The 13545-nt window shown below is 49.6% G+C and overlaps 1 protein-coding gene across 2 annotated transcripts in view; it reads left to right on the top strand.

The window, feature by feature from the left end:
* The first annotated feature begins 399 nt into the window (after window positions 1-399).
* Window positions 400-13545, top strand: part of LOC135825822 (uncharacterized) — a 36062-nt gene continuing 22916 nt past the window's right edge. Inside the window, exons 1-7 of one of the 2 annotated variants that reach the window (XM_065338451.1) lie at window positions 400-932; window positions 4344-4638; window positions 5424-5561; window positions 6012-6143; window positions 10731-10874; window positions 12583-12711; window positions 13004-13147. In XM_065338451.1, the coding sequence (XP_065194523.1) occupies window positions 4476-4638; window positions 5424-5561; window positions 6012-6143; window positions 10731-10874; window positions 12583-12711; window positions 13004-13147 (850 nt within the window). In that variant the 5' untranslated portion in view covers window positions 400-932; window positions 4344-4475. The remainder of the gene's footprint in view (window positions 933-4343; window positions 4639-5423; window positions 5562-6011; window positions 6144-10730; window positions 10875-12582; window positions 12712-13003; window positions 13148-13545) is intronic. The other variant, XM_065338452.1, reaches the window with a different exon arrangement.

Raw genomic sequence — 13545 nt, 5'->3', positions numbered from 1 at the left:
CAGCCTACAGTAGCTAGCCAAGGCAAGGCAAGGGCTAGCGGCTAGGGACTTGTGCGTCGTGCTCCTTCGCAGCTTCGGCTTTCGATTCCTCGAAGGGGGAAGTCCCCATTGATGCTGGGAACAGCGATCACCATGCATGATTACTGCACCTGGGTTTCGATCACTCGGATCAGGCTGCACTGGCTCGATGCCGCTCGTGGAGATTGACAGACTACACGCTCCGCGATCCGTGGCCTGATCGGAGTCTCGGGTACCCGGCCGGGTACGTGCATGGTTTCGATCAGGGTGAAATCCCTTCACGGCTCTCGGGTTTCGATCAAGCCATTTGTTTCGATCAAGCCCAGTTACTTCAACTTTTCAAGGCATGGCTCAAGCGACTCGAACTGACTGTTCTTATCTGGTACATGTAGATCTAGATCCAGCTAGCAGATGTAAGCTCGTCCTGTAGATCTTAGAACGGTGAGCCGCTGCCATCTTTGACCATAACGCCATTTTTCTGAGTGACCAGACCACGAGGCATGACACAACTAGCCAAGGATCGTGTCTCCGTCATCTTGCCCACCCGGTACCCATCCATTGTCGCAACAGAAGCCCTGAGTCCCCGCCAGCTCGAATCCGATTTTCTTTTCACTGCAGAGTTTCTGGTACCACCATACCACGCTTGTACTTGTTGTAGCCTTGCAGGGCTAGGCTAGCTGGCGCTAGATCGCTACTGATATTCAGCGGCTGCGCGTGTCGCTGGCTAGCATCATTGAGTTTGTTGCCCGTCGTTCTTGTCCCCTTCGCGCGAGGGAAATAGCTGGTATTGCCGCCGTGGCGACTCGACGTTGGCTGCACGAGGACGAGCCCTATACCGGGCGTATCACACCCCGTCGCGGCCAAACAGCAAATTATCTACCAAGCAAGGCTCGTATCCAAGTGCCACGCGCTAGGTGAGTTGCGCAGCTTCTCCACCCACTTGATTTCGAAAAAGTGCGGGTTTTCTGGCTGCTTTCAACGTACCTTCTCATCTCTGTTTTTTTCATACCGGTATTATTTTATTCTTCTGCCCAACTATCTTGGCTCTGGTTCTTCTCTGTCGAGTACTAGTACTAGTAATCCGTATTGCACCTATCGATAGCCGGTAATAATTATCTATCCTTCGGGATTGCGTCGATGTTGGATGACGATGGCATGATCCTTCTATCAGCAAGCACTGAATATTCAGATCGGTTGTGTGTGTGTATGTGGGGGGGGGGGGGGGGGGGGGGGGCGTGTGTGTGTGTGTGTGTGGGGGGGGGGGGGGGGTGAATATGTGTATGACTGTCACATTATAATAATGGGTGCACATGTCTATAATTATAATAGACCGATCCCCTTATTATACTGGGTTCGAGCACGGGGGCAACCTCACTCGCGATCGAGCTAGTTTTTGAACGTGACAGCATCTTTGACAGTGTGTTTCAGGTTTGTTTTGCAATGTCTTCTTCTTAGTTCAAGTAGTTTGCGATGGCTTCGAGCGGTGCTAAACCTCCTGCTGGTAGGAGCAGAGTCTCCGAGAGAGACATGGACTGTGATGCCGCTGCAGGATTTTTTCAAGGCGCGGGAGGGAACGATCTCGGGCCACAAACAGGAGTTACTCCAGAGGTGAGTTTTTTTGTTGTTGAAATATTCGAATCGCGAATCGTGTTGTGAGATTTATTTTGTGCCTAGGCTACAGCAGACCATATTTCTTTCTCCTTGCGATCGGTGCTGAAGATAATAGTAACCTTTTTCTGGTCTGTCTTTTCCTCTCCAGAGCCATCTTCTATGAAGGTAACCGTGGTGCTGCCAAATCAGCAAGTCGCGATCAGCAGCCGTGAAGTGGAAAAATCGATTTTCCAACGATCTGGTTGGACATCAGCCACTAAAGTACTTCTGATTTGCCTGTAGTGACAACAGCAGCCATCCTTGGACACCTTGCAAAGACAGGAAAAGCCACTGGTGGAAGCGACTGCTATGAGGTGACGCTAGCAGTGCAGTGGTGATCGCTGTTTTGTCAAGTCGAAGTGCTAGCCAACCCAGAGGAAGCATAAAAAAACCGATGAGCAGTGCGTGGTATTCGTTGAGCGTGAAGAGCCTAGAGGAGGACAGTGCAAACACATGGACGGAGTGGATGGTGTTTGAAGAACAGTGTGCTGTGTGCCGGCTGGTGGTGATGGTGGTCTTTGTCAGCATGTATTCGTGCTGCTTCTTGTGCTGGAACACTTCTCGCCCAGGAAGGTAGATTGCGTGCTCCCTGGCCCTCAGTTGGCAATGGGGCATTTGTTCCAGGAACATTACCCCAGAGCCAATGATGAGTCGTACCTTTGAAAAGTCGAAGCTTGCTGTTAATCGCAAGCGTAGCGCAGTGGATTGCTCCCTCTTCGAAGCACGAGGACCAAAGCTTGCCGCTGTCTGCAGCAAAGTGTGTGTGCGGTTCTTTCGAACCTATGAATATACCCCCCTGCATGTTCAGAGTGAACTATTTTCTAGTATATTTAACATCCTCAACCCGCCACCACCATGCGCTCTTGGCCAAACTAATGCACGAAGCATAAACACACAGCACAGCAAGGACACTTCCGTTGACAGATATTGTTTACGCCTCTAGACCGCTGTTTCTTTTCTTCGAGCTCATCGTTAGAGGAGGATAGTAGCAGGATACTAATGATGATATAATATAAGATGTTAGACGGTTTATGGTCCGATATTGATGATTGAAGATCTAAGAAAGCAATGACAGTGATTGCGAAACGGATAATATTATCATGATTATATGCCAGTCTGGTAATGCGTTGTACTAGTGGACAGTATTGAAATCATCACTGCATTCGATGCAAATATTGGTATACCTTTGGTTTCAGTATTGGAAAAAAAGAGTAAGAGAACCTGGTTGATTTGGTTGCATCTGCGACTGGCTACCGGGTGTTGTGATCAGCAATGTTACCATGGGAGAAAATAAGAGCGCAAGGATCTGTTGGGTCTTGTTGTGCCGGTGCGAGAACCCTAAGTGCATGGCAAAATAGAACTGTTTCATCCACAATGCAGAATGTCTTGCGGTACATGGCATTGATGACTGAACATCTCGCCAGCTCGCCCAAATGGGGATCATGCCCAAACGGAGGAACAAGACATTTCCAGCTCAGCTAGCTATATAGTATATACCGTGAAACGGATGATTAACTTGTGCCACGCATGACAGCTTCTGTTCCATTTGGCCCAGGCTTAGACACATCAATGCCAATAGCAGCTGATCCTCCATTACATGCTCATTGGCGATTTACGGCCACCTCCAACTGTATCCGCCGTCCCTCAGCTTCCGTCTTCGCAGATCTGGTTCGGCGCAGTACATTTTCTCGGCTAGGCTCAAAGAAGTCCCACAGAGCGGTCCAAACACCTGAAGGCAAACCAGTCAGAAACTGGAGCGGCTCAGAGTCTTTCTTTATGTTATTGTACGTAAGCTGTTTTTCGGCTTTCTTCACCCCATCGTCCAACTGCTCCACGAGACTCTGTCCACGAGCTCTACTTGCTGCCAACTCCTGATGCAGATGCTGCACTTCCATTACAGGACCAAACTGCACTAAGCCAGGTTCCTTTCCAACTCAAAATGCCGTTGCCTCTCAGCAAAATACATGTACTGGTTTGCGGGCATGGGGAGCTCGTGATGCAGACGCTGCACTTCCATGACCGAGCTGCACTAGGCTCAGCAAATACTGTTTTGCGAGCATGGGGAGCAGAGCGTCCAGACTCCACTCTCTTGCGAAAAGCAAACCTGGTACCGTAGGACAGCTGTTTGGTTTCCTGGACTCATCCTGCCCTTGTAGAGCTGGGCAAAACGATTTCGACTTCGGGATCGAAATGATCGCTGCAACTCAAATATTCAGAGTGACCCTAAACTACGTCCTTCCTCACGGGGAATAGCCTGGATCCGCTTGCTCCAGGCCGCTGTGGCTCCACACGAGGAAAGGAGTGAAATGACTTGTTTGCTTCGTCCTCCTGTTCTGACAGTGAGGAACGCAGCAATGATCCTGAGAAGGCATCCTGAAGTCGTAAAAAGGAAGACGTCTAAACAAAAACAAAACAGCTCAAATCAAAAGTCCTTGTAACATTTTTTGTAGACAGGCTTGCACTGCGTGTAGATTTCGCGTGCTCTGCACTTCGCATGCGAGAAGTCACGCACAGCCGAGGTGAGGTTGGTCGCGTGTGTGCAGCAGGATCCCACGCGACTGCGGAGTTGCCCCCTTGCTCGAACCCAGACAATAATAAGGGGATCGGTCTATTATGTGTGTGTGTGTGTGTGCGTGTGTGCACGCGCATGCGTACGTGTGTCGATATGTGTTTAGGAGCTGGCAGGGTCAAGCATTCTGAGTGCGGTGAGAGCAAGCAGACACTGGAGATCGACGGGCGTATTCTAAGAACGGAGAGGGGAGTCCATCCTGCCGGACTCCTCCTCGTCTCTCGGCAACGGCAGGTTGATGTCAGATCCGGTGGAGCATGAGTCTATGCAGTCGGTGTTGGAGACAATTCTTGAGCTGTACGGGCATCCCGACTTCGATCAAACTGCCGTGACGACTGCCTTGAAGCTGGGAGGCAACAGGCGAAATGCAATGGTCAAAGCAGGCAAGACCGAAAACAAACGTAAGAACCCCGGTACAGTTAGTGTCCTCAGGTCTCAAATTGCAGTTTTTTTGCCAGCTAACAACACACCATGCATTCGAATAGCCGAGATACATAACCCGCTAAGCGCCAGATTTGAGAAAATCAGATTTTCAGCTCAGTGTAATCGGAAAGTTTAGTTTCGTCACCAGGCAAAGTTTCACATTCAAAATCTGACTGCGTGTAGAACCATTTCACAACTTGGGGGTTCCAGTTTCACAACTGAAACCCCCAAGTATGGATTTCAATGCAAAGTGCTCGTACATGTAAAATGTAATTGAAATGGAAGAAATCGCATGGAAACAAGTTATGAAGCTACTATCCACGACTGTAACAAGGTAACCTTGAACCTTCCAAGCTGGAAAGCTGTTGGTGTGCGCACTGCAGATGTGTTAGGGCTAGGTCTCAGGTCGTGATGTCTCAGTAGCCTGTCAGTTTTGTGCCCTGTTATCGCACTTTCTGACTGCTTCTTATCTTGTTACAGTGGCGGATAGTTGCTGGATTTAGCGTGTTTTAGTTGTCCTGTCGTAGATATAGCTCAAACCCTGCTCTATGCGTCCAGTAGTTTCTTCAATGATCCCACGCATGGCGAATCCAATTTTCATTCCAGCTCGAACACGTTTGGATTGTCTGTTTGTGTGTGTGTGTGTGTTTGTTTGTTTGTGCATGTGTTTGTGTGTGCTTATGTATGTGTATTTGTGTATGTTTGTGTGTCTATGCCTTTGTGTGTGTATGCGTGCACATCGTTGTGTCCATTTCTTACACAGAGCGATGGAAGCCGTCGCATATCAGCGAGTCTCTCAAGTCAGAGCTTGTCCCCATGCTGCAGCAGCCGATTGCAGATGAGATTGACGAGAGGAAATGGGGTCTGTTTATGAGAAAGGCGGCGGAGTATGCCAAGGAAGGTAAGCACCATTAGTAGGTAGATAATTTTGGATTATACCATGAGTACGAGGGGTACACAGCTGAATATTTTTACGAGTGCGTGAGCACGAGGGAAAATAAAAGGGACACGGTATGCATTGAATACGAATGGTATAATCCATTTATCCCGTATGCTGTCCCAAATAGAGCGTGACCAACACTAAACATCTCCTTTATTTACTCTTTGGCGTGACCCGGGGAATATTTTGACCCTAGCGGGGAATATTTTTTGACCCCACTGCGGGGTATATCACTCTATATTCCCCGCTCAGAATGGCCGCAGGTCAGAAGACGGTAATTGCATTTGTTGTTACATCAAGCACAACCCTACATATGAGTCATGTGGGGTTATGTAGGGAATATTTTCATGATAATAATTGCTGGACAAGTTGTGTGTTGATGTTGCCCTTACCGGCTTTGTCGATGTGCAGGGGTGCGCGAGAGGGCATTCCTGATGACGCCCAAGTATCAGCTGGTGCAGCGCTGCGTGGCCGTCTTCAAGAAGAGCACGCAGAACGACCTGCTGTGTGAGACGTGCAACGTCATCATCAAAATATGCCACGGTGAGTGTCGACGGAGATGTCACCGTGACAACCAATTATTGTTGTCATGGCACCGTATTTAATACACAGGAGAGATTGGAAGCTGTGTCAATCTCTCTCTTCTGTACAAGGCTCTGCCCTACATGGGTACTGAGCACTCTTCGGACAGTGAAGCACACCACCTGATTACTGTATATAATAAAACTGTGAACAGTACCATTGTACGTCACCCCCCCCCCCCCCCCCCCCCACTTCCAGGTTTGATCCATTGCCTTCAGTAGTAAGTCATGCTCGATTGTAAGTCGCACCCCCTTGCTCACCCCGGGATTGTAGTGCAAAAAGGTGTGACTTGCACCCCCTTGCTCACCCCGGGATTGTAGTGCAAAAAGGTGTGACTTGCACCCCCTTGCTCACCCCGGGATTGTAGTGCAAAAAGGTGTGACTTGCACCCCCTTGCTCACCCCGGGATTGTAGTGCAAAAAGGTGTGACTTGCACCCCCTTGCTCACCCCGGGATTGTAGTGCAAAAAGGTGTTTTGTTTGTTTGTTTGTTTGAAGTTTTATTTTACATCGCAAACCAAACGGGCATTGATGCCCAATATTATGATGGCGATAGAATAAAAAGTGTAGCTCGATAAAGCTTCACTTGCGAAAATGAGAATGAGAAAACAGTCAAAAGGAAGTATTTGTACCGGTAATTACAAGTCAAGTTCGAACGAAGTAACAATCAGGGAGAAATAGGAAGATGAGGACCTATGCCAGAGGGAGGTGCTATTCGGCCATATTAACCGTAGAAAAACACTTTCAGCAATCTTTTAAACGGGGTTGGACGACGAGCGGACGTGAGTTCCTGTGGCAGGGTGTTCCAAAGCTTCACGGCGGAAACCAATGGTCGGCTGTCGCCAGATGTTCGCCGAGTTAGCGGAACAACGTATTTGCAATTGTCATTGCCACGGGTGTTACTGGGAGGTTGGAGGGCTACTCTATCTTTCAGAAGAGTGCTGATGCTGCTGGTGTGGACACGGTGCATAAGGAAACGGAGTTTGCATTTGGCACGTTCAATTACAGGGGTCAGGGAAAGGCGAGTGTATATAGGAGTGGTATGGGACGGGAAGGGCAGATTGGCTACGCAGCGAACACATCGCTTGTCGAGGACAGTGAGCTGGTGCCGCTGCTGAGCCGTGAGGGCAGAGAAGAACGCATTTGATCCATAAAGCATGTCAGGAAGTATAAGGGCAGAATAGAAGAGGAGCGACTGGCGTTCAGATAGCGACGGGCGGATGGTTCTCAGGGTGGTTAGCTTCTGGGAAGTTTTACGTACTATGCTGGAGACCTGCGCGTCCCACCGAAGACAGGAATCAATCTGTAGGCCCAGAAAGCGAGCAGTGGTGGTCTGGGTGAGAGGCGTCCCGTTGCAGTTAACGTTGAGTTCCAGGGTACTACGGCGTGATGCCTCAATGGCTAAGACCTGCGTCTTGTCAGGGTTTAAAACCAGGCCTTTCCCGTGTAGGTAGTCAGCCAAGTTTGACACAGCAACTGATAAGATTTGATTTAGGGTTGCTATGGATCTGCTTGCGGTGTCGAGAAGGATGTCATCCGCAAACAGCTGGGAGTGTGCTGGGCTGGTGACGCTATGGACGTCCATGGTATATAGTGAAAACAGCAAAGGACCCAGTACACTACCCTGAGGGACTCCACACTCGCATGCAGTTAGGCCCGAGCACTGCCCACTCGCCAGAACTACTCTCTGTCGACGGTCCGTGAAGTAGCTCGCAAACCAACCCAAAACAGTCGAAGATACACCCAAAGCAAACCAATCTTGGATCATGAGCTGGTGCCGTACTTTATCGAATGCCTTGCTCATGTCCACTAGTACTGCGCCAGTATGTAGCTGGTGGTCTGCTGACGACAGATAGCGGTCCATGGCCAAGGTCAAGGCATCTTCCGTGGAGTGTTGTGGCCGGGACGCAAACTGATTGGCGGGCAAAAGTGAATGGGTTTGTAAGAAGTCACACAGGCGTTTGTGGACTATCTTCCCCAAGATCTTCGATGCTATTGGCAGCAAAGATATGGGACGGTAATTGCGAGATGCGTTCTTGTCACCAGACTTAAATAGGGGTCGAACATTTGCAATCTTCAGGGAGACGGGCACAATGCCAGACAAAAGGGATGCATTAATTAATATGGATAGCGACGGGGCGAGGGCTGCTGCACAATGCTTCAGGATGAATGCCAGAATACTGTCGCTGCCCTCAGCTTTACGAGCATCGAGTCTCACGAGAAAGGTGAATACCTCCTCAACACTAGTGGCCTGGAATTCCCGCAAAGGTTCCCGTGGTGACGGACCACAAGGTAAGGATAGCTGCACAGGTCTACTTGGATCGGAGACTACTCCACTGAATTGCTCGCTGAGTGCTGCTATACTGACAGAGGGTGGAGTGGGAGTTTTGGTCTGGCCGCTGAGCTCGTTTATTGTCTTCCAAGTGAGGCGCGCATTTGCGTGACTCCGTGTGAGAAGATTCTTGTAATACTGGGCCCTGAGGCATCGGGACATTTGCTTAGCCTCGGCTCGTGCTGATGTGAATACAGTTCGTAGATCCATGTCAGTCGGCGAGGCTCGCCAGCGACGATGTGCTGCGTTGCGAAGTAGAATAGCGTCGTGGAGGGCAGGTAATTTCCAAGGACAGGGCGTGCGGGAGGAAGATTTAGGCCGATACGTTTGGACAGGAGCGTGCTCGTCCAAAACGGAAACAATCTTGTCAGTCCAAGAATACCACATGGCATCCACAGTCTGAGCGGTTGAAAAATTCTCCAGGTCACAATGATGCAAGTCATGAGCGAATCGGTTCATATCGATCCTTGCTAGGTTACGACCGCACTTGACAGCAGGAGGTTCCACAGTGCACTTGAAAGGTAGGTCAATTACGACCGCAAAGTGGTCGCTGATGGTACAAGGGAGAACCGTGCAGGAGGTTATCGCTCCATCCACAGCTAGGGCGAGATCCAGTGTTGTTCTGCTGCCGTGGGGGGCAATGCGGGTAGTGTCCTGCACCTTGTTGCTGATATTGAACTGGTCGCAGAAGCGATGTAAATTGTCGAGCTGAGGGGCTTGGCGCCGGCTTACGTCGACATTGAAGTCGCCCGTTAAAATCAGCGGGGACGATGGCATTGACGCCGCTGCTGTGTCAACTGCGTTGGACAAGTCCTGCCAAAATTGTACTGGCGTGCCTGGAGGTCGATACACTCCTCCTAGGAGAATCCGGTTTCGATGACTTCTGATCTCCAGTAGCAAAAGTTCTATGTTGGTGTGGTCTCCCACCACTTGTGCTTGAAAGCGATTGTGGACATAGGCTGCTAGGCCACCTCCATGACCGGGACGATCCCTCCGGAAAAGTGCATGGTTAGGTATGCTGAGCAAGCTGTCTGCGGTAGAGCTAGATAGAAAGGTTTCCGCCAGTATCATGATGTCAATGTTTTGAGATCGTATGAAATCCTCAACTTCATGCTTTTTATTAAGAAGGTGGCACACATTGAGGAACACTACTCTAAGATTAAGACTAAGGCCGTTGTTGCTGTTTGATAAAGGGGCTAAATTAGGGGTGTGTGGTCTAGGATGGAATGGGATTGCATTAGGGTTTAGTGGGGTGTCGGCATTCATGATGCGGCTGAAGCTGAAGCTATCTTGTCCAAGGCGAATCTCCACTCTCGTGCACGCACCTCCGCTGGCCAGAAGTCTTCCTGCAGGGCTTTGTCGATTTGATCTGCTGGGAGTGACTTGCACCCCCTCACCCCGGGATTGTAGTGCAAAAAGGTGTGACTTGCACCCCCTTGCTCACCCCGGGATTGTAGTGCAAAAAGGTGTGACTTGCACCCCCTTGCTCACCCCGGGATTGTAGTGCAAAAAGGTGTGACTTGCACCCCCTTGCTCACCCCGGGATTGTAGTGCAAAAAGGTGTGACTTGCACCCCCTTGCTCACCCCGGGATTGTAGTGCAAAAAGGTGTGACTTGCACCCCCTTGCTCACCCTGGGATTGTAGTGCAAAAAGCTTGACCATGCAGAACAACTTTTCAAGGCAAACACTCTGATAAGGCGACCACCTGTCCCCAAAGACAACTACAACCAGGACCAAGGGGTGTTAATTTCAGTCAAATGCCCCTGGATAAGGAGACCACCTGTACACATGGGACCACATTTTTGTAGGTCCCTTGAGCGGTTGGCTTGGACAGGTTTTCACTGTACTTTGAAAATGCTGTTGTGATGAATGAGTAGCAAGTGGCAAGTGCAAGTGTATTCTAGTCGGAACCAATTTCAACTGAACTGAGCTCAATCTATTCTAGCTGTTGCACTTGAATAAATCCCTAACCCCAGCATTTCCACTTAGGACAACAAGGTGGGTCGGTTAAGCCGTTGGAATTATACTGTCAACCAACGCATAACTGTGTGACTGCATGCACTATCATGCAGCCATGGAGAAGTGGAGAAGCCTAATGGCAGCGGAATGCTTCTAGGAACGCTGCCACAGACCTCCTCAAATTCAAAGACATGGCCCAGAACTGCTCTTTAACGATCGTTGATGCATTTGTCGTGTATCCACTTCTGATGGTGTAGGCACGGGAAATTTCAAGGACTATCGACTGATGTTTGCCAGTGAAGACGTCGGCTTGCTGTCCGGTATTCTCGATAAACTCCATCAGCCGAACAACAAATCCATTGAACATGTGCTGCATGTCATTGCAGAGCTCAGCTATAAGTGTAAGTGACAATGTGCGTGCACACAGTATGTGTGTGTGTGTGTGTGTGTGCGCGCGCGCGCACGCGTGTGTGTATGTGTGTGCATGTTTGTGTGTGTGTGTGTGTGTGTGTGTGTGTGTGTGTGTGTGTGTGCGTGTGCGTGTGTGTGCGTGTGCGCGTGTGTGTGTGTGCGTGTGTGTGCGCGTGCGCGCGCGTGTGTGTGTGTGTATGTGTCGGGGGTGGATCCAGAGATCTCTGTGTAACATTAAGGGGATTCCGCAGAACCCCAGAACCCCCCCCCCCCCCCCCCCCAAGATCCGCCCCTGTGTGTGTGTATATTGGTGCATGTGTGCACCCACCCACACATGTGATGACCTGCCGCAAGGCTTCACAGAGTTCGTGGAGGCTGGGTCCATGTCCGAAGTATATTAAGCTACTACCTCGGGCCAAATGGACTGTGTGTCCATATTCAGTCGTCCCTCTTTAATCCATCACTTTATAAATCAGCACCCTCAATAAACCAGCATATTGTTCAGGTACCAAAATATCCTTTTCATTCGCATTGCAGGAGTAAATCAGATTCTCTAATCTAGTGCCCTCCCTAATCCAGCGGAATTTCCGTACCACAAATAGTGCCGGATTATAGAGGGACGGACCACTGTAGCTTCATCCATACATACACTTGAGAGAGCAAATGCCTGGCTTCTGGAGATCAACGACAAACGAAATGTGACGATCGGTTTCTGTGCTTACTTACATGCGTATATTGTTCCCGTTTGGTGCAGCATGGTATAGCGAGGTGTGATACCTCCCTGCATAACTTCAACCTAGTCAACAGGGACTGCTGTAAACTACAGTTGCGCTCACTGAAATCCGACCCAAAGTGCAAAGCTGACGCCCTGGACCAGTTCCGATTACATCATTGTACGTGTACATGTGTACGCCCAGCCGCATTCGTTCCACTTCCAGGGCGTCAAGGGCCGTGCAAGTTGAGGGCGCTGGCTTTGCACTTTGGGCCGGATTTCAGTGAGCGCAAATGTACTTCCTAGATTTTATGGAGTGGTGTTCACATCCTGGTCATGTGACTGTATACTGGTCATGTGACTGTATACTGGTCATGTGACTGTATACTGGTCATGTGACTGTATACTGGTCATGTGACTGTATACTGGTCATGTGACTGTATACTGGTCATGTGACTGTATCCTGGTCATGTGACTGGATTTGTGTAGAAAGTGATTGTGTCATGTGGACAGTGGAGCCAACATGGCCGCCATCACCTGGCCCATAGATGCAAGGGTTGAGTGCCAATGAGTGGAGTTGGAATCAACTTGGCCGACATCATGTGGCCAACGTGACGCCGGGTTTGAGTGGAGTTTGAACCAACATGACTGTCCTGTGTGGTCATGTGATAGATGTCAGGGGCGTCGGACACGGTGCGGTCACTACGGTATTGACCGTACAATTTTGTGCCCCAGGTACCCTGTAAAAATCAATAAAATACACTGACCTGGGCTCTACATTTCCCGAAATGTCGGCTCAGCAACCCCTCCCCCACGAGTAAATTTTACTTCCAATGGCTGGCCGTACCACACTAAAGTGCCTTCCAATGCCCCTGGATGTGTAGCTACTCTATTGTATTACTCCTCTTGGCTTGTATTGCCAGTCTTCTTTACCTCTATATCCGCTCTCTCTATCGTCTTTTTGTCTTTTCCGCTGCAACTTGTAGGTCCGTCGTTTTCCAAGCAATGTCAGCCATTGCTCCCGTTGATTCTGGAACTATTCGACGCGTGTCGCAATCAGGTTCAAATAATTTCCCGAGCCTGCATAGCGCTCTGCAACCTGTGCTTTGACCCAGGTATGTGCCAAGTGCGTCGTAGAACCGTGGTCACAGTTGGCCGTAGTCTGAATGGCCTATAAGCGAAGGTCCCCGGTTCAAGTCCTAGTTGTCACAGTCCATATTTTCCTTCAGACTTTTCACGTTTGCAACTTTCCATCTCAAACTAATGAATATAGTGCAAGATCGGGGAAACAATTTTATTTGCAATCTAAAAGAAGTTGGTTTTGCGCTGGCTACAACTCTCTTTGATGCAATCTTGCAATTTGAATATTGGGTCTGCTTGTTTGTGTTACTTGTTGCGGTGGTGCAGCGACCAATAATCGTCCTCTTGTGCTGGCGTCGCCAGTGTTTGCTGAGCGGAAATACCTGGACTTGCTGCGTCAGCATGCTCACGCACAGAAAGGCACCTTTTGCGAGCGTCTCTTCAAGCTGCTGGCAACCCTGGTCAAGGATGGTGAGTTTTTTTGAAGGAAGCACTGAATCTGGCTTAGGTCTCTCTACTTACCGGCGAACCAACTTGTAGCATGTACATACTAATCCGTTAAATTTGATAATGATATTATGGATCTGCGTAAAGAGCCTGTCCAAAGCCACCTTTCTGCTTCCGTGGGACGCCGCCACCCCATGATCAGGGGTCAGATGCAGCTCCTTTTAAACTGTGGGGGAGGGTAGATCGGATACACCAGTCGTGTGTGCCCCTGCAGGTGCGTGCTTGCCTGCCAGCATGCGTGTGTGTGCGCGAGTGAGGTTCATTTGGAGCACACGTGGATGTGCTGGTGTATACAAGGCAGAACAACAGAGACCAAAAATCTTTCTCGTAACTCCGAGTTTCGTGTTTCAAAAAACACGAAA

This window comes from Sycon ciliatum, chromosome 10, assembly GCF_964019385.1.
Source record: "Sycon ciliatum chromosome 10, ocSycCili1.1, whole genome shotgun sequence".
NCBI lineage: Eukaryota > Metazoa > Porifera > Calcarea > Leucosolenida > Sycettidae > Sycon > Sycon ciliatum.
This window is presented reverse-complemented; position numbering and strand designations above follow the sequence as displayed.